Source organism: Rhincodon typus, chromosome 19 (genome assembly GCF_021869965.1).
Source record: "Rhincodon typus isolate 14 chromosome 19, sRhiTyp1.1, whole genome shotgun sequence".
Lineage (NCBI taxonomy): Eukaryota > Metazoa > Chordata > Chondrichthyes > Orectolobiformes > Rhincodontidae > Rhincodon > Rhincodon typus.
This window is the reverse complement of record NC_063350.1, coordinates 5,863,397-5,890,004: the sequence shown is the minus strand read 5'-3', so window position 1 is coordinate 5,890,004 and position 26,608 is coordinate 5,863,397. Positions and strand designations below refer to the sequence as shown.

Below are 26,608 nucleotides of genomic sequence, written 5' to 3'. Positions count from 1 at the left end.
AGGCAATGCACGTGGAACACTGCACCCACCCTGCCACAAGCCAGCTCATTGAAAACTCAATCCCACTTTTCTAGAAAGGATATTCCTGTTACCACAGGTATGCAAGTTTGGTGAATGAAGCAATTAAAACTTGAGGGAAAAAAACAAGTTTAGGAAAGGAAAAAGAAAGTTTAGAAGAGTAAAAAGAAATTTTGATCCTTGCGTGTAAATTGGCAGTATCTTTGTGTGCCAGCTGAGAGATGTTATAGTTTCAACAGATTTTTCTCTCTCATTGTTAAGCAGATGCATACTCAAGGATCAGGACATCACAAGGCAAGCTCTCTGCATTCTATATGCCATTGAGCAGAAGTATCTTGTTAATGTAAATTTCCTTCTCTGTTGCTTCTCTTCTCAAAAATCTGTTGCACTGGAGCACTTCAGAATTTTGTCTATGGTCGATGAATTTAACAGCTCAGCAGACATTGTCACAATCACATCAAAACAGAGGGACCACTTGGATTCCTATCTTTCCCCTCTTTGTTCCCCTAACAAACCCTCCCAACACTCTTCCACCCTTCATAAAGAACTGAAGTGTTTCAACTCACATTATACACAGTTTAGTTATAGAATTCTTTTAAAAAAAAAACACCTTCTTACCTTGTACCCAACTCAGCCAACAGAAATGCCAGAAGATGCTTTGGTTGACGATGTAGCCTAAGATCAGGAAATTTTAAAAAAAAATCAAAGAATTGTTTTGATGTCAAATACAAACTTGCAAGTTACAGCTCTACAGCCATGTATGCTTTAGTTATTGAGGTAATGATGCATTCTTTAAGAGTCAATGAAGTCTTCCAGACCTTCCCAGTTGAGTTGAAAGGTCTGTTGCAAAGATAATTACCATCCATCTCAATCAGAATGAGGCTATTTTGACAAAATATTTTAAAAAGCCATTCCTTGCATCAGTAATTAATGCCAAATATACTTTTAAAAACAAGGCTAACATATACCAAACAGGTTTAAAACTGAATATTACAACATGATATTACAGAATGTCATACACAACACCAGTGTAGACCCATTGTTTTTATTAGACACAGAACTTCTAAAATAACCAGAGAAACAAGTGGTGATTATCCAGACAAGCATCAAAAATGAACAACGGATTCAAGACATTTTTTTTTAAAAATGGAAGATGGGGGGTGGGCTTTACAGATACTGGTATTTTTCAGAAATGCTTCATTCTAACATCAATAGAATAGGGTCCAATACTTCTGTTCAATAACTATTCATCAGAAACTGGTTATTTCATTTGTCCTGACAAAAAGTCATTGGAATTTGAAATACTGACTCTGTTCCATCACTGCCATCAAATCTGAACATTCCTAGTATTGTTGGGTTCTGTACAAAAACTATTAATATTCTCTGTTCTCTTTCCATAGAAATTGTTTGAAAACTCTGATTTAAACAAGAGGAGCTGATGATATCTTAGAGACGTAGGCTCACAAGGAATTTGAACAAGTAACCCTGGGACTAATACCTGTATCTTTAATAACAGACCATCTTCAGCTCCTCAAATAATGGCCTCAAATAATGCCTGCAAGTAAATCTGTTTAAGCAGAATAATTTTAAAAGAATCTGACAGAACAGAGAACAAAAGATGTTTTATGCCACTTTCCAAAAAGAAAATATAGTCTTTTTATTCATAGATATGGGCGTCATTGGCTGGGCCAGTATTTATTGCCAGAACCTTATCCAGGAGAAGGTGGCGGTTGAGCCGCAGTCCATGTGCTGTTGGTAGATCACAATGCCATTAGGGAGGAAATTCCAGGATTTTGAACCAGTGACACTGAAGGAACAGAGATGTATAGGTGGAAAGGCAAGTTGTGGAGAGGTTACAAACAGCTCCCAGCGAGATATTGATAGATTAAATAAGTAGGCAAGTAGTTGGCAAATGAGAGTATAATGTGGGGAAATGAGAAGTTTTTCATTTTGGAAGGGAAAACAACAGCATTATTTAAATGGACACAAACTGAAGAATACTGCAACATAATGGGACTTGGGGGTACTTGTGCATGAAACACAAAGCTAGCCGACAGGCACAGCAGGTAATAAGGAAGGCTAATGGAATGTTGGCCTTTATTTCAAAGGAGTACAAGAGTAGAAAAGTCTTACTGCAACTGAATTGTTAGTGAAACTGTACAAGGTCCTGGTGACACATCTGTGGTGAGAGGAGTTCGGTCCCCTTACTTAAAGAGAGATATCATTTTATTGGAAGCAGTTCAGAGAAGCTCACTGGGATGATCCCAGCAATGGAGGGATTGTCTTATAAGCAAAGTCTAAATAGGCTGGGACTCTGCTCACTGAGATTAGAAGAATGAGAGGGGATCTCATCAAAACGTTCCCAAGGGGCTTGTCAGGCTAAGTCCTTGGGAGAGTCTAAGATCAGAGAGCATAGTCTCAGAATAAAGGGCACACGGGTGGTTGAGTACCTTTGGAACTCCTTGCCACAGACAGCTGTGGAGGCACAGTCCTTGTGCATATTTTGACAGATCCTTGATCAAGAAGGGAATCAAGGATTATAGGGAAAAGATAGGAAAGTGAATATGGGGAGAATCAGATCGGCCATTATCCTACAGAAGGGTAGAGTAGCCTCGAGGGGCTGAACGGCCTACTCTTGTTCCTATTTCACATGATCTTATACTTCCAAATCAGGATGCTGAATGGCTTAGAGGAGAACTTACAGGTACTGCTGGTGTTCCCATGTACCTGCCACTCATTTGTTCTAGATACTAGTGAACATTAATTTGGAAGCAGACGTCAAAAGAGCCTTGGTGAAATTCTGTGGTGCATTGTGCAGATGGAAAAAATGTTGCACCTCAGTGAGGTGGTGGAGCGACTGCAAGCTTGTGAAAGTGGTGCCACAGGGGAAGCTGGTGCAGTGCTAATGTTACATGACTAGCAGTCCACACTCCCAGGTTAATGTCTTGGGAACATGGTTTGAATCCCACTGTGGCAAACGTGTTGAAATGTGAAATCAATAAAAAGTTGGAATTAAAAAGCTAGTCTAACAGCGATCATGTCAACTGTCCTAAAAACCCATCTGGGTCACGAATGCCCTTTAGGAAAGGAAATCTGCTGCCCCACCTGGTCTGGCCTACATGTGACCCCAGACCCACAGAAATATCCCCTAACTAGAACCTTCAGTTCAAAGGTAGTTAGGAAAGGACAATACCCAGCCAGTGACACCCACTGCCCATGAACAGATAAAAAACAAACCAGGCAGGTAGTTTGAGCAATCTTGTAGCTACACTCATCCAAACAAGTAGTCAGTACGTCCCACAAGACCCACAAATACTCGAGTAACCCAATTGTTCATTGTCAATCGCAGGGGTTTTAATCCAACTTTGGATTTATACAGCATGTTAATTAGAAGGGATCTTCTGGAGTAGTGGTAGCATCCCTACCTCTGAGCCAGGAAGCCTGGGTTCAAGTCTGACCTGCTCCAAAAGGTGTGATAACATATCTCATCAAGTTGATTAGAAAATATCTTCAGTTTGTGAATTGGCTGACATGCTCGCCTGTGGCAAAACTGATTAAACATTAAGGAAAGTTGACCCTAACCCTAACCTTTTTTCCCCCCCGAAGGGTCCCGACCCTAAACAGCAACTCTCCTGCTCCTCTGATGCTGCCTGGCCTGCTGCGTTCCTCCAGCTCCACACTGTTGTCTGACTCCAGCATCGGCAGTTCTTACTATCTCTGATTAAACATTAAAGTGCTTTCCTGGCTGCTGAGCTTTTTCTGGGGAGTCTCTGTGCCTCTGAGAGGTACTGTTTAAATGCAAATGCAATTTCTTTGCGGCCAAATTAAAAAACTAACATAGATTTGTTTTCCCTGAACCAATTAAATCTAGTGACACCACCTGAAATTTAACTTTTGTTAACAAACTGGAATCTTAGGAACAAAGAATAACTGCACAGTTTAAAGAAAATAAAGTTCTGTATTGTAACACCTAGCAGTATGATTCAGCATGTCAAGCAGAGGCTCTGCTCAGGTTAAGAAAAAGTTCCAGCTGTATCATAGAAGTTTATGAGATACACTTGGTTGAATCACAACCATATAAATTGGCACAAGGGTTCACTTAATGTATAGACAGCATACAGAACATTCTGGAGCCATTACATGTTTGTGCAACTCTATCCTTCCATCATCTTTTATTAGTTACAAAATCAAAGAAGGGTATCAGATGAATACAGGAGCCATTACAGGATCAAAGCACCAAAAAGGAACAGGTACAGAAAGGACTCTATCATTTAAGAAAGGTGAGGCAAGGTTCCTGACAGCAACAGGGCAAATGGCACAATCCAAATAGCAAAATATAGAGTGGAATGCAAAAAAGGGCGAGATCAGCCAGCTACTAATTCAAACTGAGGTCACAAAGCTGAAGTTATGAAGTCAAGAGCTCCAAGGCAACAAACCTGCCGTGCAGCTCCGACACAGAACTAATTACTCTGTGGCTCCTTAAAGTCTTTGACTTTTCAGTAGACATGGTCTGACTAGTCCATTCTCCAGGGCCCGATTCCAGTCTTGAAAAACCCATTAGAAAGGCAAATACATTTTACTTAAATTCTGCACTTTAAAGAACCACCCTGCGCCTCCTCCTTGCCAACTGAGTCACCAGTCTCCATTTCCCAAAATGTAAAAAGGTCAACTATGATTTCAAGTTGACAGTACAAAATGTTACCGGTGTTTCCTCAGGACTGGTGCTTGTTGTCATGTCTATTTGGCCCTCATGGACAACAGGCACTATTAATAAGTTTAGTATGGTGTTCCCACAACAGAGGCTGTGGGATGAACAAAAATATTTGTCTTAACATTGCCTTTTGTTAAATGTACAGTTTGTGTAATTAAACAGCACTGCTTTAGGAGTGAATTGCAGACATTTTACTGTATTTTTCATAAATAAAAGTAACAATAAATTTCTATCTAATACACAATTCAGATGCATCAGGGCTTTGCGGTTCTGAGGAAGGGTCACCGGACCCGAAACATTAACTTTTTTCCTTCACAGATGCTGCCAGACCTGCTGAGCTTTGCCAGCAACTTTGTTTTTGTTTGCTTGTACATGTTTGATTCAAACTAGATGCAATTTCTGCTCAAAGAAAATCCCATTCCTCAGAGCTACATCATTCTACCTTAGCATATAAGAACCAGTGTTCTTAGACTCTCATTTGGTGCTCAAACCAGAAACAACTTGCGTGCCACCTCCCATTAAATGACAAGCACTTTTGTTGCTTTCAGTAATGCTGAAAAATGCTTAAATCCTTTGCATCTTTTCATTTTGGAGAAAGCTATATGTGCCTTAGTGTTGTAATGCTCCTGCTAAGGTGCACTAGATCATGCAGCAACTTATAAATTACTGCATTGACCCATTCCAGGGTAACCCTATGCACGGGGGGTGGTGGGGGAAGCTACACATTGAAACTTTACAGACAGAATATCTCTATGGTATTAACTAAAATTTACTGGGTAGCAATGATATCACTTTAATCATTACATTGCATCCGAAAAGCTTTCAGAACATATTCTCAAATATTTCAGTATATTTAGGATGTTTCCATCTTGTATACCCTAAACATACCAGAGATTTTCCAAAATGTGGGGTGCATTATAAACAGCATTTGGTGCAAAAAAAGCACACAAGCGTTAAAAAAAGCAAAGGCTTCATATGTCGCATTAAACAACAATGATAAACAAACCATAGGTAAAACCGAACTAAAATATCTGTGGTATAAAGGCAGACTAATAGAATGGGAGAGCTACAAAAAGCAGCAAGGGACACAAAGGGAGAAGAAGTGCAAGGGTACGTTAAAGAGAAGGAAGGAATATCAAAACATATGAAATTTTAATAAATAAAGTAGTACGGGTGAATGCCAGACAGAATATTATTTTTAAAAGGACAAGGCAAATGGCAGAGGTGTTAAATGAAGACAGTGTCCATTTTCACAGAAGACAACACACCCATAGCGCAAGGCATCTAAAATCTAAATGAAGGCAAAGAACATCTTGGAGCAAGAGACAATGGATAAGAGTGTAGACCTTGACGATCTGTGGATCCAAATATGATAAACAAAAGTTTGTTAAGTGATCTGGAGTTTGCTTTTTTGGATTAATATTGAGATTGATCTCTGGAAACCTACAATAAAACACAGCTGAAGAAGTGATTGGTACTGAAAACTTACAGTTTACAGATATCTGTGAAATTCACAAACGACGTCTTCTTGGTTCCTACTCTGACCACCTGAGGTGGTTTCATTACAAACTTTCGCTTCTCTCCAGCCACCATATCAGGATTTTTTTCTCGCATGATGTTGAATACACGAGTCAGCAACTGCAGTACAGGAGGTGACAATGTATATTAACAAATTATTACACCCTGATTTATAGACACATGAAAAATAGGTAAATAATTAGCTTGAAATCAAAATCTATAGGAGATAACAAGGAGTGTGCACTGAACACTTATGGGAATAAAAACTTTCTGGGATCCACATAACTGGAAGTTTCTTTCATACAAGGGATAGATACAGCTGTAAATGTTCATTTCTCAGAGAATCATTTATTTTTTATTTTTGTAGTGACATCTGTGACAATGTAGAACAGGTAGTCAAGAGGAGTTGAACTTTTTGCTGAAAGTTCAATTCTCAACTCTGAATACAAACTTGAAGGTTTTCACCTCCAACCATCAATCAAGCAGGCACCACTCACGTCCCTCCACAATTACAACAAATCAATGTTCCCAATAAAGGGATTTAAAGAACCTGGAGATTCATCTTTAAATCTCAGAGACTCCAAGATTAATCCTGGACAACAGGCAACACAAGGTTGGACCAAACAAAACCAAGATGTGGAGGTGCTGGTGTTGGACTGTGGTGGAAAAAGTCAGAAGTCCGACACCACCAGGTTACAGTCCAACAGGTTTAATTTGAAATCGCAAGCTTTCGGAGTGCAGTCTCTTTGTCAGGTGCAGAGAGAGGGAAAAGCACACAGACACAGTTTATAGAGAGAGAGATCAGGGGCTGAGACATCAAAAGATCATACAACTGGTGTGAGTGGAGTGTCAGATAAGTCTCTGCAGGTGACCAAGAGTGTTAGATGGTGAGTAAAGTGTCAACAGCTGAATAACCAGCGAAGGGATGACCTATAATCCGATTAAATGAGGCAGAGAGATAATTACAAATAATTAAAAATAAGGTGGTGCTGGAGACAAACTAATGACTGGAATAACATGATTGGTTAGACCCTCGCCATGCGACTCTTATACCTAAGAGATAAGTAATTCAAAACTGTACAAACTAGTTAAGATAGAGATCTCATAACATTTACAACATTTAGAAGACATCTGGATGACTAGGAACGGTTTAAGAGGGATATGGGACAAATGCTGGCAAATGGAACTAGATTAATTTAGGATATGCGGTTGGCATGGACAAGTTGGACAGAAGGGTCTGTTTCCGTGCTGTACATCTCTGACTCTACGACCTGAGTCATAAGCATCTTGCAGAAATATATTGTTACATATTAAGTAATAATGATGTGCGTGCAAAACTAAAGATTAAAACTGAGATGCTTAACAAGCCAGAACTGAAACTATGCAAACACATGAAAGGTGTAGGGCTGAGGAATTCGTGTTTATTTATTGATTGTCATATATTAGAAATTTAAGGGGCAAAGCCATGGCATGATTTGAAAAGAAAGATGAGTATTTTAATATCAAGGTAGTGCTCTACGGAAGCACTATAGACATTATGCAAAAGTTTTTATTACTAATGTGGAAATGAGTATTTAAGACTGAAATAAGGTGGCAGAAGTGCTCAAACAGATTATTTTTCATGTAGTAATATAAAAATTTGTATCAGATTATGGTAAATTGAGAGACTACCAACCGAAGTGTTAAGAAAAAATGTAAGAAATACTTTAATTCAATCATGCACTGTAAACTCTGTGCACTCCTGCTATGAAGACATACGTGTGGCAAATTCTTCAATAAAACAGTCAAGCTGTCTGGAGTTATATTATCTATTCTAGGGTAGAATGACAGAATTATTGGTTAGACACACCTAAAATTGCTAATTCCCGAAATAACACCCAGGTTTTTTTCTCCCTTTTCACTAAACGTTTAGGTCAGATGCACTACCAGTGCTGTTTATACAGCAGTCAACTAAACATGGAAAACAAACTTGATATTGACATCAGAAATCACTTTTCAAAAATACACATTATATTTTTGTACAAATACGTAAATGTACTCCTTTTGCAAGTCAATGGAGAACCAATGGTTAGGACAAGAGATTTGTTACTGCCTTGTAGAATACATTTATGCCAGTTAGACATAAAACCATCTAACACAAGTGTAGAACTTTTGAACATGTCATAAGACTTTGTGCTACTAACATGTAATTTGACCCACTAATTACACAAATACTGAAAGAAATGTTGAAGAGAATGGATATATTTTTAAAAGTCTGAGGAGCAAAGTAAAGTAGTAACATCAAAATAGTCATATCCACTGCAGTAAGAGAAGATGATAAACAGATGGGCTGGCTCACTGCTTGCAAAGAGAGATACAATGGTGGTTAAGTGCATACTTCTCAGTAAAAATTCATTAATATTCATACATCATGTAAACAAACAAACGAGCTTTACATAGCAATAATTACTGTTAAGTGACTATAGAATTGCATCAACATTTGAATCAAAGTGTTGTATCATTATTTTATGAATAATGTCTTCTTTAAAGAGAAAATCAGTCAGGAATGTAGAAATGCTCTGGATTTTGCAACAGTCATGCAACACAGTCGTGAGCACAGCATAGAATATTTGCCTAAACTGATAACATTGAGAAAGAGAATTGTCACCATGCAGCTAACACTCAAAGTCCCAGTCCATCCATCTCTGCTTATAACTCAAATCCTCCAGTCCTGGCAACATCTTGGTGAATCTTTCCTGAACCCTCTTCAAATATAATAATACCCTTCCTATAACAGAGCGACCAGAACTGCACACAGTACTCCAAAAACGGCCTCACCAATGTCCTGTACAATCTCAACATGACGTCCCAACTCCTATACTCAACAGTTTTGGGGTGACACTGAACCAAGGAGGAAAAATAAGTTGGTGTGATGCACAGAGGTTTCAGTACAATAAAAAGACAGAGAAACAGCATCTTGGTAGACAGTCAGCACTGGGGTGGAGAGGGATCAGAATCAGTTTCAGCCACAAAAGCATTCAAATGGAGACTTTGAATTGTGGGGTTTCAACAAAGTAAACATGGCAAAGGTCTGCCATGTCGACAGTAAAAAAGGGTGAGGGGACATGGTTTTTAACCATTACTTTGATGAAATACACATCAAGGGAAGATACTTAGATTTTAACATAAGCACAACTGCAAGTGCAATTTAGGTCTCAAATGGGAGGTGGCCTGGAAAGCACGATGTAGGAACCTGCTGCCTGCAGCAAGAAATTTAACAAACCAAAACACATCTACACAATAATGTTTGCAATAAGCATTTGCTGAGGAAATATTTCTTTCTTCTCTTCGTTCCATTAATACATGAATTGAGATGAAAACACAAAAAGGGAGAAATAAAAGAGGAAAACAGCAAAGAGAGAATGGGCATACGTCAATGCACACAATGCAATTTGTATTTGTACCTCATCGTAAGTGTAGTCTCGCTCTGATCCTGCCCAGGCTGGACCACTCTGAGTGGAAAAAGTGATGCCATCATCCCTTTTACTTTCATCATCATCAAGTCCTGCAGAAGTAAACAGAATCAGGGAGGAAGAGATGCAACTATATGAACATACAAAGTACACACGCCCTTAAAGTTTGTAGGAAAGAACAACCTATAACACAATGCAAGTGTTTGCACATTCCCCACACCTGTGGATAAAAGCATCAAGAAGTAGAATGATAGGTCTGAAACTCAGACATTTTCACAAAATGCCGTGCATAGTTTTTTAAAAAAAATTCAGCTTACAGTTGCATTTCGACATTTCTTGCATTTCGCTCAGCGCTGCATGGTGCTGGACTTGTTATCTGTTACACTGCTCAAGCAGTGATTCATTCCCACTCTTGACTAGCAACCCTTGACCAGACTGGCCTGAATTGAAATCCAGGAAAATCCAAACTTGAGCAGGGCCTCAGTTCCAAGGCTGCTGATTTTGAATGAATGCATCATATTTAGAAATCTGTTAAACCAGTGGTGAATTCTGCTTGAAACTGTTTTTTCATTTACAATTTGTCATGAAACCTGGTATATTGCTGCTTCAACTCCAGTAGATGCCACGGTAAAAGCTACTGAGTTTAATTTTAACCAGTTTCAAATCCTAGCTATGCTAAGCTATGCTTTGAGAACAGCAGTGCAGCTTTATTTAGCCTCAGCATTTCTGGACTGGAGAAGGACAGGAAAATCATAGCCATTTCCTGTTCCTGACTGCTAAATGATTGCATTAATAGGAAGGATGTGGAAGCATTGGAAAGGGTGCAGAGGAGATTTACCAGGATGTTGCCTGGTATGGAGGGAAGGTCTTATGAGGAAAGGCTGAGGGACTTGAGGCTGTTTTCGTTAGAGAGAAGGTTAAGAGGTGACTTAATAGAGACATACAAGATGACCAGAGGATTAGATAGGGTGGACAGCGAGAGCCTTTTTCCTCGGATGGTGATGGCTAGCATGAGGGGACATAGCTTTAAATTGAAGGGTGATAGATATAGGACAGATGTCAGAGGCAGATTCTTTACACAGAGAATAGTAAGGGCATGGAATGCCCTGCCTGCAATAGTAGTAAACTCTCCAACTTTAAGGGCATTTAAATGGTCATTGGATAAACATATGGATGATAATGGAATAGTTTAGGTTAAATGGGCTTCAGATTGGTTTCACAGGTCGGTGCAACATCGAGGGCCGAAGGGCCTGTACTGCGCTGTAATGTTCTATGTTCTATGATAATAGATAATTTAAATGAAGCAGGGAAGGTGGAGACTCATTGAACACAAATACTGACATAGACCAAATGGGCTAATTGTCTTGTTAGTTTATTCTTACACACTAGTTAATTCATACATGCAGGTGGATGTTGAGCAGGAATGCAGTTGTGCGGGGATGCAGGATTTCCTATCCAGTTAACGTAATCAGCTAATGGCCAGTGTCAAACGAACAACAGTTATGGGAGAAGATTAGACAGTGTGTACAAACTTGTATGTAACAAAAGTTCTGCCTTTCCTCCTCAATTGGGATGAAACCAGATTGAAGGAAACAGTTAAGAGTGTCACAGAGATTTTACAGCTTGGAAAGAATGCTCTCAGTCCATCATACCTGTGCCAGTCAAACATCCATCTATTCCGATTCCCTTTTCCAGCACTTGGCCCATAGATTTGAATACTATGACATTTCAAGTACTCCAGTAAATAGTTTAAATGCCTTGAGGATTCCTGTCCTTACTACCCTTTCAGGAAATATTTCCAGATACCCACCACCTTCTGGGTGAAAGAAAATTTCCGCAAATCCCCTCTAAATCTTTACATCTCAAAACTGTGCCACCTGAATATTGAATCTTCCATGGGGAAGTGTTTCTTCATCTGTGCCCTTTAGAACTATGTACGTTTTAATCAGATCTCTCACTCAGCGCTCTCTGCTCCAAGGAAAACAATCCCAGCCTATCTAGATACTCTTCATAGTTGAATTGGTCCAGCCCAGATAACATTCTGGCGAATTGCCTCTGCACGGTCCCCGATGTAATAAGATCCCACCCATAGTGCTGCAACCAGAACTGCACAGTACTCCTGTGGCCTAACATTATATATAGCTTCATCATAACCTCCTTGCTCTTGGATTCAATGCCTTGATTAAAAGTATCCCATATGCCGCCTTAAACCATCTTACCTAACTACCCTACTGTGTTCAAGGATCAATGGACGTGTACTCCAAGGTCCCTCCGATCCTCTGTACTTTCAGGACTCCTACCATTCATTGTGTACTCACTTTTCTCATTAGCCCTCCCAAAACAACATCTCCTCACACATTTCAGGATTATATTCCATTTGCCATCCCATCTATTCCACCTGTTCACCCCATCTACACTGTCCCATACTGAAGGGGACAGCCTTAGATTATTTACCATTCCAATTTTAAGTCATCTTTGAACTTGCTGCCATACCTCCTACATTCATTCTAGTTTGCTAGATTTTCAATATTTAAAATAATAAATATGCTTTTGGCTTTGCATATCAGGGCAGTCATGTAATTCAAACTCTACGTGCAGCTGCAGGTACAAACAAAACTTACTTAAGTTATATGAAAAGTTTGTAGAGAACTCCAGAAAAATAAATGTGAGCAATTATTTAAACATCATTAATTGAATTCCCAAGATACTTTTGTGTTTCATTTCTCTTCTTTCACCACTTCAAAGTATGATCAAGCTAGGGCACTTTACAGAAGTCTTATTAGGTATCATTGGGGCAGCCCGGTGGCACAGTGGTTAGCACTGCAGCCTCACAGCGCCAGGGACCCAGGTTCGATTCCACCCTCGGGTGACTGTCTGTGTGGAGTTTGCACATTCTCCCCGTGTCTGCGTGGGTTTCCTCCGGGTGCTCCGGTTTCCTCCCACAGTCCAAAGATGTGCAGGTTAGGTGGATTGGCCATGCTAAATTTCCCATAGTGTTCAGGGAGGTGTAGATTAGGTGGGTTATAGGGGGATGGGTCTGGGTGGGTGCCCTGAGGTTAGGTGTGGACTTGTTGGGCCGAAGGGCCTGTTTCCACACTGTAGGGATTCTATGATTCTATGATTGAGGACTTTTATTCTTTTTAAAAAAAAAGGCAGACAGATGACAGCTGCACTAATTGACTCTGATTTCCAAAATCTGTTTCCATAAGTACAGGAAAACAGACATCACTACTAGTTATGCTACCAACATTACATTTTAGCAATAATTAAATAGTTTGACAATGCCATTAAACATAAAAGCAAACTAGACATACAATTTTGCAGCATTTTTATAACAGTCATGGAGAAATGATCAGACCATATTCCATATAATCTACAATTATGTAATCAGCAATCTCAGTTTAAGCTGTTAATATCACTTCATTTCCATTCAAAGTACTGTGCCTACCAACACCGTTTCTTCCCCAAAAAGAATCATCACTCCAATAAATCTCAGCCACATTCATCCACTGTGCTCCCTAGCCAATGACACAGAACACAAACTTCATCCAATAACCTCTCAGCATGGGGCAAACCAAAGATGGTTTCTGAATATGAAATACTCACTGTCATCTGTCCTTTCGTTTAACTCCTCAACCACGAAAGTCACAGGTTTTGGCTTCTTTTTCTTCATCATGCTGATGTCAAAGGCATCATCATCAACCTCTCCCTGCTCAGTGACATCAGCCTCAATCTGCAACACCAGTGTTTTTGTTAGTGAGACTTTTCATAATAGTAAGGAAAAACCAAAAGATTAAAATGCTTTTCTTTAAAGCAGACCTCATTTTCAAAAAAGCATACCAGGATAAAGTCAGGAAACACCTGTAAGCAATATGGGCCTGCCGTACAGTGGCTCTGCACGCAACCAGAACACTATACTCAAAAGACACAGCATCCTGATTGTGAGCAGAACAGGATGCCATGCTCAAACTGCCGGGTGCTGCAAGTAGCCAGTTGTTACTCAAGAGGAGGGGGCAGACACTGGGCAGAACATCCCTGTAGACTCTCTACAGATCCTGTTAGTTGGCACACTTGAACAGTCATGAACAATCTTGTTGCCCATTCTCTGGATCTGGGAAAGGGATGCAAGAAACAGAAGGAAATTGGTACTATGGACAAGAGAGGAGAGTGTGAATCAACTCAGGTACAGCATAATAAGACGGATGCAGAATGAAGCACACTACTTTATCACAAACCTAAATGCCAAAAAGAATGTTAACATTGGGAAATTTCCTCTTCTCACTAGCACACTTTTGCAAGATAGGCAAGTTTCATTGTAGATGTGCATTCCCCATGAACCCATTTCATATGTTGACAAGGACATTTTGGTGTAGTTGAAGAAGGCACATTTGTTGTCAGTCTATTTCACATCCAACAGAATTAAAAAAAGTCTTCAAAGCAACATGTCTTCTAAACCTTTCTTCGCATTGAATATCTACAAACACCCGAATGCTTTGTTTCTTTAAAAAAAAATCCATGCACATTTTAAAAGATGCCACCTCTCGGAGTTTGAGAGAGTGACCTGTACGTTTGAATAGAGTATATTCCAGATTGCTGCTTGGCTCTAGATCTTTAGAGGAAACACTGCATTCAACCGTTTTTGAAATGATTTGTTTTGACCTTAACTGCACCAGCCAGGCATCCAATCCAGCTGTTGATCATATTTTGAAGAAGTGCATACATCAACTCTTAAATATGTCAATCTTAACAGGCACTGTTATGAATTAAATCTGAAGAAATGTTCTGGATTTATTAATCCCTCACATAAATCTACAGAGTCCCCTTTAAGCAATTTATTTCCCCTATCTGAAAGGCCCAGCTTTAACAAATCATTTTGATAGCAAATCTATTGCTATCAGATACTTTTTTTCGTGAAGGAGACTGCTAATTTTCTGTGCTTAAATGATTGGGTTGTGTAAATTAAAGCTTACACAAGCAATCAACATCATTCTTCCTTTTAACACTCTTCAGGGTTTTAGGCACACAAAAATTGATAGTAAAACAGAACAATTCAGTTCTTGAAAGACTGACATTTTAATGGGAGATTATACCCAAAAAAGTTTGGAATCAAGTCATTGGAAGAAAGGAGGGCACATTGTAATCCTGAAGAACAGAAAATGGTGGAAATATTCAGCAAGTCTGGCAGTAACCAGTGTTGAGGAAAACAGAGTTAACATTACAGGTTAATGACCTATCAATAGAAGATTGACCGAGGGCTGCCTAATCCTGAGTGTTTCCAGGATTTGCTGTTATTTCAGATTGCCAGCATTTACAGTTTTTGCCTTTGTGTTATGATTTTATTTTCATTGGAGTTGCCACATTGAAGCGAAACCCAATACTTGATGGAGAAATGCTTTATCTCTCACATTCATATTACTCCCTGCGTTAATTTTTATTTTTTCAAAGTTTTTCAATTGGACAACGTGCAGCTTTTAGCTGCTTAGAAGAGATAGACAAGAAAATCTTTTGACATTTGGGCATCAGCATCTGTGTGTCATGAACAAATTAAATGGTAGCATGGGCTCAAAGGACTGAATGGCGTTCTCCTGTTCCTATGACAATTTGCACCTTTGGGCTAACAGTTGAAAAATTATATGAATAGTCAGTGATTGTCTTAGAGAGTACAAGCTTGACAAAGATTTTGCGTGTCCCAAAGGGTCTCACTGAGTCCCTGCATACTCTCACCACTAACCTTTACACCATTGTCAATTCCAATAGGTTTCTTGGGTTTTTTCTTTTTTTTCTTTTGATTGAAGAAGTCCAAGTCATCTAAGTCATCTGTCGTATCTAAGAAGAAAAATTCAAACATATGTAACACAAATAGTAATCAAATCTTTGAGGGGACTAGATTTAAAGCAGACTTTCCAAGGCTCCCATGTGTCACAAGATGATAACCCTTAGGACTTAGACAAGAAACTGGATGTGTTATAACAGAACAACTCTTCCAAAGTAATTTACAAGCAATGTATTTTTCTCAGAACTATTATGCTGGTTGCATAGTGGTTTCTTAAATGTCTGATGCTAGGTAAGACCATGTGGTTTTTACACAATAGCCTATTCAACATGAAGTTATGAATAACATTTCTTAAAATGATAACGATAAAAAGATGATTTAAGATTTAACCCAATCACAGGAGCTTGGCCACGTGGAAAAAGATTTGTGCATTTACTTGTGCCATTTTCAGAAATGATATGAGTACCTTTGAGAACAACGTCATGTGCTCATTATATCAGAACTAAACCAATGTGTTCAAATGCACAAAAGGTTTACCTCATGTTCTAAAAGGTCCAGCAGTGCTCCTGCTGGAACAAAAAGCCCAACAAAAGCTACCTCTAGTAACAGTGGACAAAGCTCACAGCTCAGCTCTCAGCATACCTATGGTCAACAGTGACTTTGCTAGGATACACGGACATCCCAAAAATTATACGCAGCTAAACTTTCTGCTTTTGTGTGATCTTTGCAAATCATACTTGAAGTAGCCTTGGTGCTGTTATTGTGCTTTAATTGTAACCTGCTGTGTAAAAGATAAATTCACAGCATCTGCTTCATCTCATGAGACAAATTCTGAACAATACTCACTGTACATTTTCTTTCATTCTAGAACAACACAAAATCTGTTTAATTTCAATATCAATTCATTTTAGCACGTTTGTCATTATAAAGCCATTGCATACAATACAAACCATCAAAGCTCAGTTTTATTTTTTCTGATGTCAAATACAGCAAAGTCGCGGGCCTCCTCGGTTGAAACTGAGACAATTATTACAAGTTATTGGTCTACTCCTGTAGATTTACAATGAGTTGGGCCGCTGAATGTATGCCAGGTGAATGGGGTTAAATAAAGACTGCAAGTGTGTGTTACTCCATCACAATTTCATATTGTGCTTCAACATGACTGCACAAAAAAAGTGAATGCAGAAAATAATATTGCTTATGACAAATGTGACTTTCATTGAAAATCTCCCAAATGTACTGGTCTTTTAAATGATCAGTATGGATGATCAGCCCAGCTACAAAGCACATTGGAATATTGTATTTCACCAACAAACCCTAAACTAGCTTTGCTCATAATTCACCATCTCAGAACAAAAGCTCTATAGAGATGAAAGGGGATTTTAACCTGATAACTAATGAGTAGCAGACTATACCGCAAGGAAACTGCGCTGAACAACTATTTTTCATTAAAAATTGTGACCCATTAGAGGTTGAAAGAATTAAAGACATATTGTAAGACTGATAAGCAGTTACAGAGCCTGACTGATCTGAACAGAAAACAATTGATCTTAATATTCTCTGAAGTTATGACTAAAGAAAAGTCGATCTTCTTTTGAATAAGCCTCTTCTGCTGTAACCACCCATCGCTTGAAACAAATGAGATCCGTGTATCAATGTGCCTTTCAGTATCTGTTCACAACATGATCATCTGCACGACAGCCATCACAGCAGATCCGTCAGGGGAAAACAGCAGAGGTGCTGAGTTTCTCTGCCCAAGTAAGAGAGCAGAAATCATACAGCATATTGCCAGAGATTGCTCCTTTCTCATACTTCCATCCTTCAAAGTGAGCAGATTCAAAACCCCTTTAAAAGCATTTTATATGAATTTAACTTGCTATCCTTTCCACGTGTGCTCTTTTTAGCTATCTCAGCCCAGTAGCTGTAGTACAGACTCCAAGTGAGTAGCCTTTTCTTTACATTGACTGGCTGCATCTCAAATTGTCTGGCAGCAAGGGAACTCAGCACATGGAGCTCTATCCCAAACAATTAAAAATAAAATATTTGGAAGGACATCTAGCAGGCTTCACTACATATAAATGATTGGTGACAGTGTTGAGGGTTGCCCAAGAACTCAAAAAGGACTCTTTAGAATTTGTAATGGTTCAAAGATGCTGTTCCCTTCAGAAATCGCATGCTTCTTACTACAGCTTTGGAATAATGAAACATACTTAAAAGAGACAAGATTCAAGTCATCTTTGCTTATCTCCTAGTCAATGCAAGTTGCAATTCCCAAACTGAATTCCAGTCAAAAGAAATTGAATACACAGTTAAAGAATCAATATACCTTTTTTCTTATTGTCATCTTCATCTGCCTCTGGAACCTTCTCCTCCACATTCTCCGATATTACAGTTTCCTTGGATTCGGTCGCTGGCGTCTCCTCTGTTGGTTGTTCAATCCCATCTTCTTCCAGCATGAAGGGCTTCTTCTTCTTTTTCTTCTTCTTTGTCATTGTGGGATCGAAAATCATCTTTTCAAGGCAAATAACAGACATTGGATCAGATAATGGTTCGCACATTTAAAAAAGTTATATTCTCAACTCTACACCACTCACTTCAAGAAATAGATTTAAACTCAAAATATGCTCCTGCAAAACAAGAACAAAATATTTCAGGTTTTGCACATAATCTCAATTATTTTCTTGAACAGCAATTGAAACTTACAGTCCACTCAAGTAAAAATGATTCATTTACAACTGGATCATCAGTATAGCAAATGATTACTTCAAACTCAAGCACTGCGTTATGGATTTAAGGTTTTTCTCATAGATGTTAAGTCTCAAAAAAAAAAACTTTTTCCAACCACTGTTTCTGGCCTAAAATTAGTACCACTCCCAAAATGCTTCAGTCAACAGCTCTCATATTTTAAGGGCAGTTTCAGGGGCTACAAACAGAGAAATGAGCAGTGCCAGGGAGACCGGCACAAAATGTTTTTGATTTCTATTAGCTGTGCCAATCAAGTTAATACAAAAAAAACTTAAATCCTATTGGATGACTATGTACTTTGTGGTCAAAACATTAAAACCAAGTTTTGAATGGAAGGAGAAAAGGGAGTATTAGGGACTTTATTAGAAATATCTTCAAAAAAAAATCCTGTTCTTTTAATATTTTTGAGCTAAATTGAAAAGAAAGCATAAATTGAATGTTTTACGACACCATTCTTATCCAATTAATACTCCCAGCAGAGCACAGACATTTCCACAAAGATCATCACTCGAGAACCAGAACTCTTGGGTTAAGTGCACCATAATATTTAAAGACCCTGATTAGAGATCTTTTAAAAGTAGCACAGCACTCACTTCATAACTTATCTAATTAACTTAGCTGTCAGTAATGAAACAGTCTGCACTAAGAAAGAAAATGCCCTGCTGAGGATGAAACATATGAACTAGGCAGTAGTACACTAAGTTTGAGCCCTCAGATTGTCAAAAGCTATCCTGCAAGCCAAAACACAACAGTCTCACATGGGAAATGAATGAGGGGAAATCATGCAGCTGCTTGGAAAGTGGAAGATCTGCAAAGACAAAGCAGCTTGCTAGATTGGTAACCTATCGCTTAAACATCCACACTCTGTTGATTGCCAAATGGTGGCGTGAACTACCTAATAAGATGCAGAACACCAAATCAAGAAGATTTTTTCAGGAGTGCTCAAGAATGGAACCATATGCAATTCCCTTTCAGGGCACGCACCAACCCAGCTTAGACATACATTGGTGTTCCTTCGTTATGGTCAAAACCCTAGAACTCTCTAGCTTCTACCATGTGGAAATACCTTCAGAACAAGCTGTAATGGATCAAGCAGCAGGTCCACAACCACCTTCACAGGGCCATAGACATGGGCAAGAAGTGTCAGTCTTGCCAGTGTATACACAGCTCAGAAATGAAATTGAAAGTTGACTTCCTGGATTTGCTATGGTTTGAAGTCATGGTCACATTTTTACCAAGTTGTCTTAACAGCTGATAACAGGGACTCTTGGCAAGATGGGAAAGCAACAGCAGATCAGTTTATACAACTGGGTATTCAAGGAATCAAGTTTAATATCAATGAATGTAAGTACAACAGACCTGCAAGAAAGAAATAAATAATTATATCATGAAAGGATTAGAATCAGCTTAAAATTTGAAGAGGGTTTGGAGATTTGTCATTTTCAGCAACAAAATAAAACAGAAAAGGAATGAAAAATTTGAGAGGTACTTGAGTGCTGCAGTTTAGATGAGATATTTGAAGTAATACTAAACTGAAGAGAAATAAATTCAAGAGTTCCCATTCAATACTGGCCCAGACAGCGACATCAAGAGTGAATAAAAAAAAGCTATTTCAAAGGCCATCAAAACAAAATGTTTTTGAAATCAATCTGTCAAGTTGTGCTGACACCTCTGAAGCAGGTGGGACTTGAACCTAGGCCTCATAGCCCAGGAGGTATGGACACTACCGCCGTGCTACAAAAACCTCAAGGCCATTAATTCAAACGTGCGCATGATTTTAAAGCACATGCAGATCTTTAACTGCTCACCAAGACTCAGAAGATTATGCTTGTACTATCATTTAATAACATCAGGTAAAGAGATAGCGTCTCAAATACATGTCAAATTGGCAAAAGGGGGCGACGTCAAGCCCAGCTTGCTCTGCCTCTATAACGCCAGACTAAAAGGATTGTCCTCTTGTCAAATACACACCCTCCCACCTCAAAGCTGCCAATATCCAGCATTCCACCATGTGGTTTTGCCAGCAAATTGTGGACTAATACTGTTTAACAACAGTTATCTACCCCTGACCAGACTAAGCAGATTTCCTTCCCTAAATGCTTCATCCAACCAGGTATTTACAACAATCGGCAATAGATTCAAAGTCACTAATTAATAAATGAATTTAAACTTCACCTATTCCTGTGGTGGGATTTGAGCCCTCGCTCCCACACCATTAGCCCGGTGGATTATCGACTAGTGCCATTTCCACTTTGTCAAAAGCCCTAATCCCCTTCCACAAATACAACTTCCAAAGCAAACTTGGATTTGGCTCAATTTGCATACAATCTCGAATGTACCTCAGCTTTAAAATTGGGTGAGGAGAAAAATCAGAGAAAGATTGAGAAAAATGTCTCGAAGTCTGGAGAATCAGTATTTTTTGGCTTAAACAGTCCTGCATCTGGAAGAACAAGGGGAGGGGGTTTTAGTTCTAGGGGGGCACAGGAGGGAAAAGTCCACCATGCTAAATATAAATTAAGCGTAAAATTAAGGGGATTTCTTCAGCTTAACTTTTTATGTTGCATGCGTTCAGAATTTTCCATTTGGAATCTAGACGCCAACGGATATATCAATAATTTAGAAAAATATCCGGTCTAGGCCCAAAACGTCAGCTTTCCTGCTCCGATGATGCTGCTTGGCCTGCTGTGTTCATCCAGCTCTACACCTTGTTATCTCAGTCTGACATCAATGGTGGGTAGGTTGTTGGAGGTGATTCGGAAAGATAAGATTTACATGCATTTGGAGAGGCAAGGAATGGTTAGCGATATAGTCAGTATAGTTTCGTGCTAGAGGAAATCGTGTCTCACAAACTTGATGCAAGTTTGTTGAGCAAGTAACCAGAAAGATTGGTGACGGCAGAGTGGTAGATGCTGTTTATTTGGACTTTAGTAAAGCCTTTAAGATTTTGCATGTTGACTTTTTTTTCACTGAAACCTAGGATGTTGAGGGGTGACCTTATAGAGGTTTATACAATCATGAGGGGCATAAATAAGGTGAATAGTAAAAAGGTATTTTCCCTAAGGTAGGGGAGAGTTCAAAACAAGGGGGCATATTTTTAAAGGCGAGAGGAGAAAGATTTAAAAAAAAAAGGACATGAGGGGCAACTTTTCTTTTAGAGTGGCTCACGTGTGGAAGGAATTGCCAGAGGAAATGGTTGACGCAGGTACAACACTTAAGACATTTGCATAAGTTCATGAATAGGAAAGGTTTGGATGGATTGCATATCAAAGACTGAAGACCCCATACTGACAGTAAACAGGACTAACGTGACATACAGAAGCCCATGCAGTGAGTGCAACAGACATCAGACTGGACAAACAGGGAGGAAACTGACGATCAGGATACATGAACACCAACTGGCAGTAAAAAGACATGATCAATATTCACTTGTCTCAATACACACAGACGATGGGACAAAGTGACTACACTATGACAAGCGATCAGCAGGCATGCAAGCAAATTTTTGGAGGCCTGGTTCTCAACACGGGACTCCATTAACAAGCATGTAGAATGCTAAAAAAAACAGAAATGGAAGTGACAAGACCCACCACATCAGAGGACCGTCAGAACTTGGAACAGTAGAACACCAATGCTTCGATTAGAGTTCTCACTGATGATGCTGCCTAGAATGGTAATGAAACATCTGCACTCCATGGAATAACTGACTCAGCGGGCAAACGATCAACCACATCCACAACCTGAGCTACAAATTTTCATTGAGACCTTAAAACAGTGAATGCCAACTTGAGGAAAATTACTTCCACACAAAGTGGTTACATCTAAATGAATTACCACAGAAATTGATAGAGGCAGTTACAATCATGGCTTTCAAAAGGGGAGCTGGATATGAAATGTGGAAACATAGAATTTGCAGGACTGTGGGGAAAGGCTGGAAGAATGGGACTGAGTTACTTTTTCTTCTGTCTCCCTCATTCATTGGGTGCCATTTTACTGGGACCTTTGCAGAATCTAGCAAATTTCAGAAGATTACAACCAATATTTCTACTAGTTCTACAGTTACTTCAAAGACCTGAAGATGCAGACCATCAACAGTCCAAAAATTTAGCCCTTATTAGTCTCACTAGTTTCCTTGTATTAATTATATAGGGGAAGCGATGGCCTCGTGGTATTATCGCTGGACTGTTATTCCAGAGACCCAGACAACATTCTGGGGATCCAGGTTCAAAAATATCTGGAATTAAGAAATGTAACGATGACCATAAATCTATTGTCGATTGTCAGAAAAACCCATCTGGTTCACGAATGTCCTTTAGGGAAGGAAACTGCCATCCTTACCTGGTCTGGCCTACATGTGATTCAAGACCCACAGCAATGTGATGGACTCTGAACTGCCCTCTAGGCAATAAATGCTGCCGAGCCGGTGACGCCCTCATCCAGTTAATTAATAAATTAAAATTATTAATTAAAATTAATATGTTCCAGACTTCCACCACCCCCTCTATTTTCTACTACTCCTGAAGTGTTCCAAATCCACTGGGAAAACATGAAAAGCATAAAGTCCCTGTCATTTTACAGATTCACATTATTAATTCCCATTTTTATCCTCTAAGACCAACATTAACTTGAGCTTTAAGGTTTTAGCAAAGATTTGTAGTTCCAGTTATGGGCGAGGTTGTTGACTTGCTTGCCCAGCTGCCTTGTTTTCGTTTGAACATTTTGTCATCATGCTAGGTTAACATCAGTGAGACCTCCGATGAAGCGATGTTGTTCTACTCCGCTTGGAATTTATACTGCCCGGTCCGTTATGGTGAACATAGAACAATACAGCACAGTACAGGCCCTTCGGCCCACGATGTTGTGCCGACCTATTATTCTACTCTTAAGATCAAACTACCCTGCATACCCTATATTTTACTATCAGTAGTGTCATTTCCGGTTTTGTTCTGCATGGGTTTGTATATGGGGTCCAATTCCATCACGTTTGTTGATTGCATTACGGGTTGAGAACCATGCCTCTAGGAATTCCTGTGCGTGTCTATCGTTGGCTTGGGCTACAATGGTTACGTTGTCCCAGTTAAATTGATGGCCTTCATGGTCCAAGCCTACTGATATTAAGGAAAGTTCGTCATGTTGTTTCGCTGCTAGCTGATTTTCATGTATTTGGTTGTCTATTTAGTAGACATCTAGACAACAAGAGGACACAGTACATCTTAACACATTGGCCACACTGCCCTACGTCAAAAACATATCAGAACTGGCAATGAGACTCCTACAACCACTAGGAATCATGGTAGCAGACAAGCCCACAGCCACTCTGCGACAAACACTCACAAGGATTAAAGACCCCATTCCCACATGTAGAACCAACGTAGTTTACAAAATACCATGTAACAACTGCCACAAACACTACATCAGACTGACAGAAAGGAAACTAACCATCAGAATACGCGAACTTCAGCTAGCAACGAAACGACACAACAAACTTTCCTAACATCAGTACAGTGGGACCATGAAGGCCATCAGTTTAACTGAGACAACGTAACCATAGTAGCCCAAGCCAAACATAGACACGCATGGGAATTCGTAGAGGCATGGTTATCAACCCGTAATAAATCAAAAAACATATAGAATTGGACCCCATATACAAACCCATTCAGAACAAAACTGGAAAGGACACTACTCACCATAACGGACCGGACAGCATAAATTCCAAGCTGAGTAGAACAACATCGTTTCATCGGAGGCCTCACTGATGATGTTCCTAGCATGGTGACGAAACATCTGAACGAAAACAAGCCAGTTTGGCAAGCAAGTCAACAACCTCATTAATTTGAACTACTCATTTGCTTTCTGATACATCTTTGCTTCACGTAAACTGCTATACTTTAAAATGGCATCTATTTAAAAAAGTCCTGCCTTGCATGGTTCAACAAGTTCAAATGCTACAACTGATTAAAGGGGCCAACAGGAAGCTTTTAAAATCCCAGCATCCAATATTTCAGGATTCTTAAGTGTATTCTAGTTAATAGGCAAGGTCTTTTTCCAGATAACAGAGCCCAAAACTAGACTGTGTAGGTTTAAAGTGCGAGAAGAAAGATTTAGAAGGAACCTGAAAGGAAACTTTTTCACGCAGAGGGGTGCATGCATGGAACAAGCTGTCAGGGAAAATGGTAGAGGCAAATACAATTACAACATTTAAAAGACATTTGGACATGGATAGGAAAGATTTAGAGAGATATGGGCCAAGTGCAAGCAAACGGGACTGTTCAGTTTAGGAAACCTCGTCAGCATGGACAAGCTGGTCAAAGGGACTGTTTCCGAGCTGTGTGACTTTTTGCATCCCTCAAGTTCGTGCAGAATAAAAGATAGCAGTAGGATGCTTTACAGTATTGCAAATTGACAAAATGGAAAATCACACAAAGTTCCCTTCACTTTGAAATGTTTAAAAGTATTTAACATTTTAGGCTTTATTTTAAAACTAACTGCAAGATTGGCTGAATTTAAATCAAATTTAAATAAAGAACTTGCACAGAGTGGAATCTGAACTCTACGCTCGCTTACATTTCAGAACATTAGGACAAGGACAGGACCAGGTCTAATATAACGCCTACTGTAGTGGGACAGCCCGTGACATTAAGGCGAAACGTGGGGAAAGCAGTCTGTGAATCCAAAGCCTCAGGAAAAAAACAGGTCAACGTAAAAGACACTAAACTTCCACTCGGACGTTGTTTACTTTTCCCTTTATCCACTAAACGTGGTAAAACAGCTAAATTCAAAGCTGTTCACTGCAGCAGAGTGGCAGGGCCCAGTAGGCCTCAGGCCCCCCCCGACTCTCCGCCCGTCAGACACCAGCCGCTACCTCACTCAGGGCCAGCGCCACCCAAACTCGAGCCCGAGGCGCACCCGCTCAGTCAGCGTGAAACTTCAACCATACCTCATCTCCAGACATGGCGACTTCCCGGGCTGTGTAAACTCCGAATATAAGATTTCGAACTGAAAATTTGGGTTAATTATTATTTATTTTTGTTTTTTTCTCTCTGTTTCGTTGTGAATGAGAGACGCGCCGCTCACTCGCCGACTCCCTGTCACCGCCAGCAGGACAGACCCCACCCCCTAACCGTTACTATTGGCCAGTCCCGCACAGACGCCTTCCCTCTGATTGGCTACACTCCTTGTCTGTCGATATTTGCGTCGTTTATTCCTCCCGCCCCGGAGTCGGCATTGCATCAGCTAACCGATACCGCGCATGTGCGGTCCTCCGACACACGCGAGCCGCCAAAGATATGCCAACGCACGCGCATTGCGGCCTTGGCAAGGGAACAGGATCATAGGAACAGGAGAAGGCCATTCAGCCCGCTCAGTAGGATCATGGCTGATCGCTCCCCTAACTCCATACACCTGCTTTTGGCCCATATTCACTTATACCAGCACAAGCTGGAAGAACACCTCATTGTCCACTTGGGAATGCTGAAACCTTCTGGATTCAATATCGAGTTCAATAATTTTAGGGTCTGAGCATCTTCTCCCATCTCCTCACCCTAACCTCCACATGGGGGGGCGACCACAAACATTGTCAGCCACTAATGCTCCCCATTGTTGGCTATTCATTATCCCAAGCTGACCTTCACGCATTCATTTGTCTGCCGAAACATTCTTTCTCTCTCTAAATCTATCTCCAGCTATAGTTTACTCTTTCCCCTCCCCCCCAACCCTTTCTCTAGCATTTGTACCAACCTTTTCCCAGCCACAATCAGTTCTGAAGAAGGGCCACTGAACCCAAAATATTAACTCCGCTTTCTCTCTACAGATGCTGCCAGACCTGCTGAGTTTTTCACCCAAAATATCTTGGCTTAAAAATGTATCTATTTGAGAATTAAAATTAACAACTAATCCTGCATTCCCTGCCATTTATGGAAGAAGATCCAAACCTCTGCCACTCTTTGTGTGTAAGGAGGTGGGTTCACCAATTTACAAATATCTAACTTATGAATATGATTCCATACATGGTCATAATTTTAAAGACCCAACATATGAACATTACAAACAGATGCTTCTATTGTCCTGCATTGTATTCCGACTTGTGAACTGAGTCAAGAATGGAACATATTCTCAACTCGGGGACTGCTTGCCAAAGTGCTTCCTAACATCTCTACTGAATCGTCTCACCCTAATTTTTTGACTATGGCCGCTGGATATAGAATCTCCAACCAGTGGAAATAGTTTATCTACGCAGTCTTTTCCTGTTGATATCTTGAAGACTTTGATCAAATCACCCCTTAACCTTCTAAATTCTGGGGAAAACAGACCGAATTTGTACAACTGCTCCCTATAATAACCCCTGAAATCTATGTATCATTCTTGTAGACCCATGTTGTACCCCCACCCAGGGCT

General features: G+C 39.8%; 1 protein-coding gene across 1 annotated transcript in view; it reads right to left on the bottom strand.

Annotated features, from left to right (window-relative positions):
• Positions 1–25,336, bottom strand: part of eif2s2 (eukaryotic translation initiation factor 2, subunit 2 beta) — a 31,093-nt gene extending 5,757 nt beyond the window's left edge. Inside the window, exons 1-7 of the mRNA XM_020521777.2 lie at positions 25,152–25,336; positions 17,799–17,982; positions 15,431–15,525; positions 13,306–13,432; positions 9,691–9,791; positions 6,219–6,367; positions 637–693 (exon numbers count right to left, since the gene is read on the bottom strand). Of these exons, the coding sequence (XP_020377366.1) occupies positions 637–693; positions 6,219–6,367; positions 9,691–9,791; positions 13,306–13,432; positions 15,431–15,525; positions 17,799–17,982; positions 25,152–25,166 (728 nt within the window). The 5' untranslated portion in view covers positions 25,167–25,336. The remainder of the gene's footprint in view (positions 1–636; positions 694–6,218; positions 6,368–9,690; positions 9,792–13,305; positions 13,433–15,430; positions 15,526–17,798; positions 17,983–25,151) is intronic.
• Positions 25,337–26,608: the final 1,272 nt, after the last annotated feature.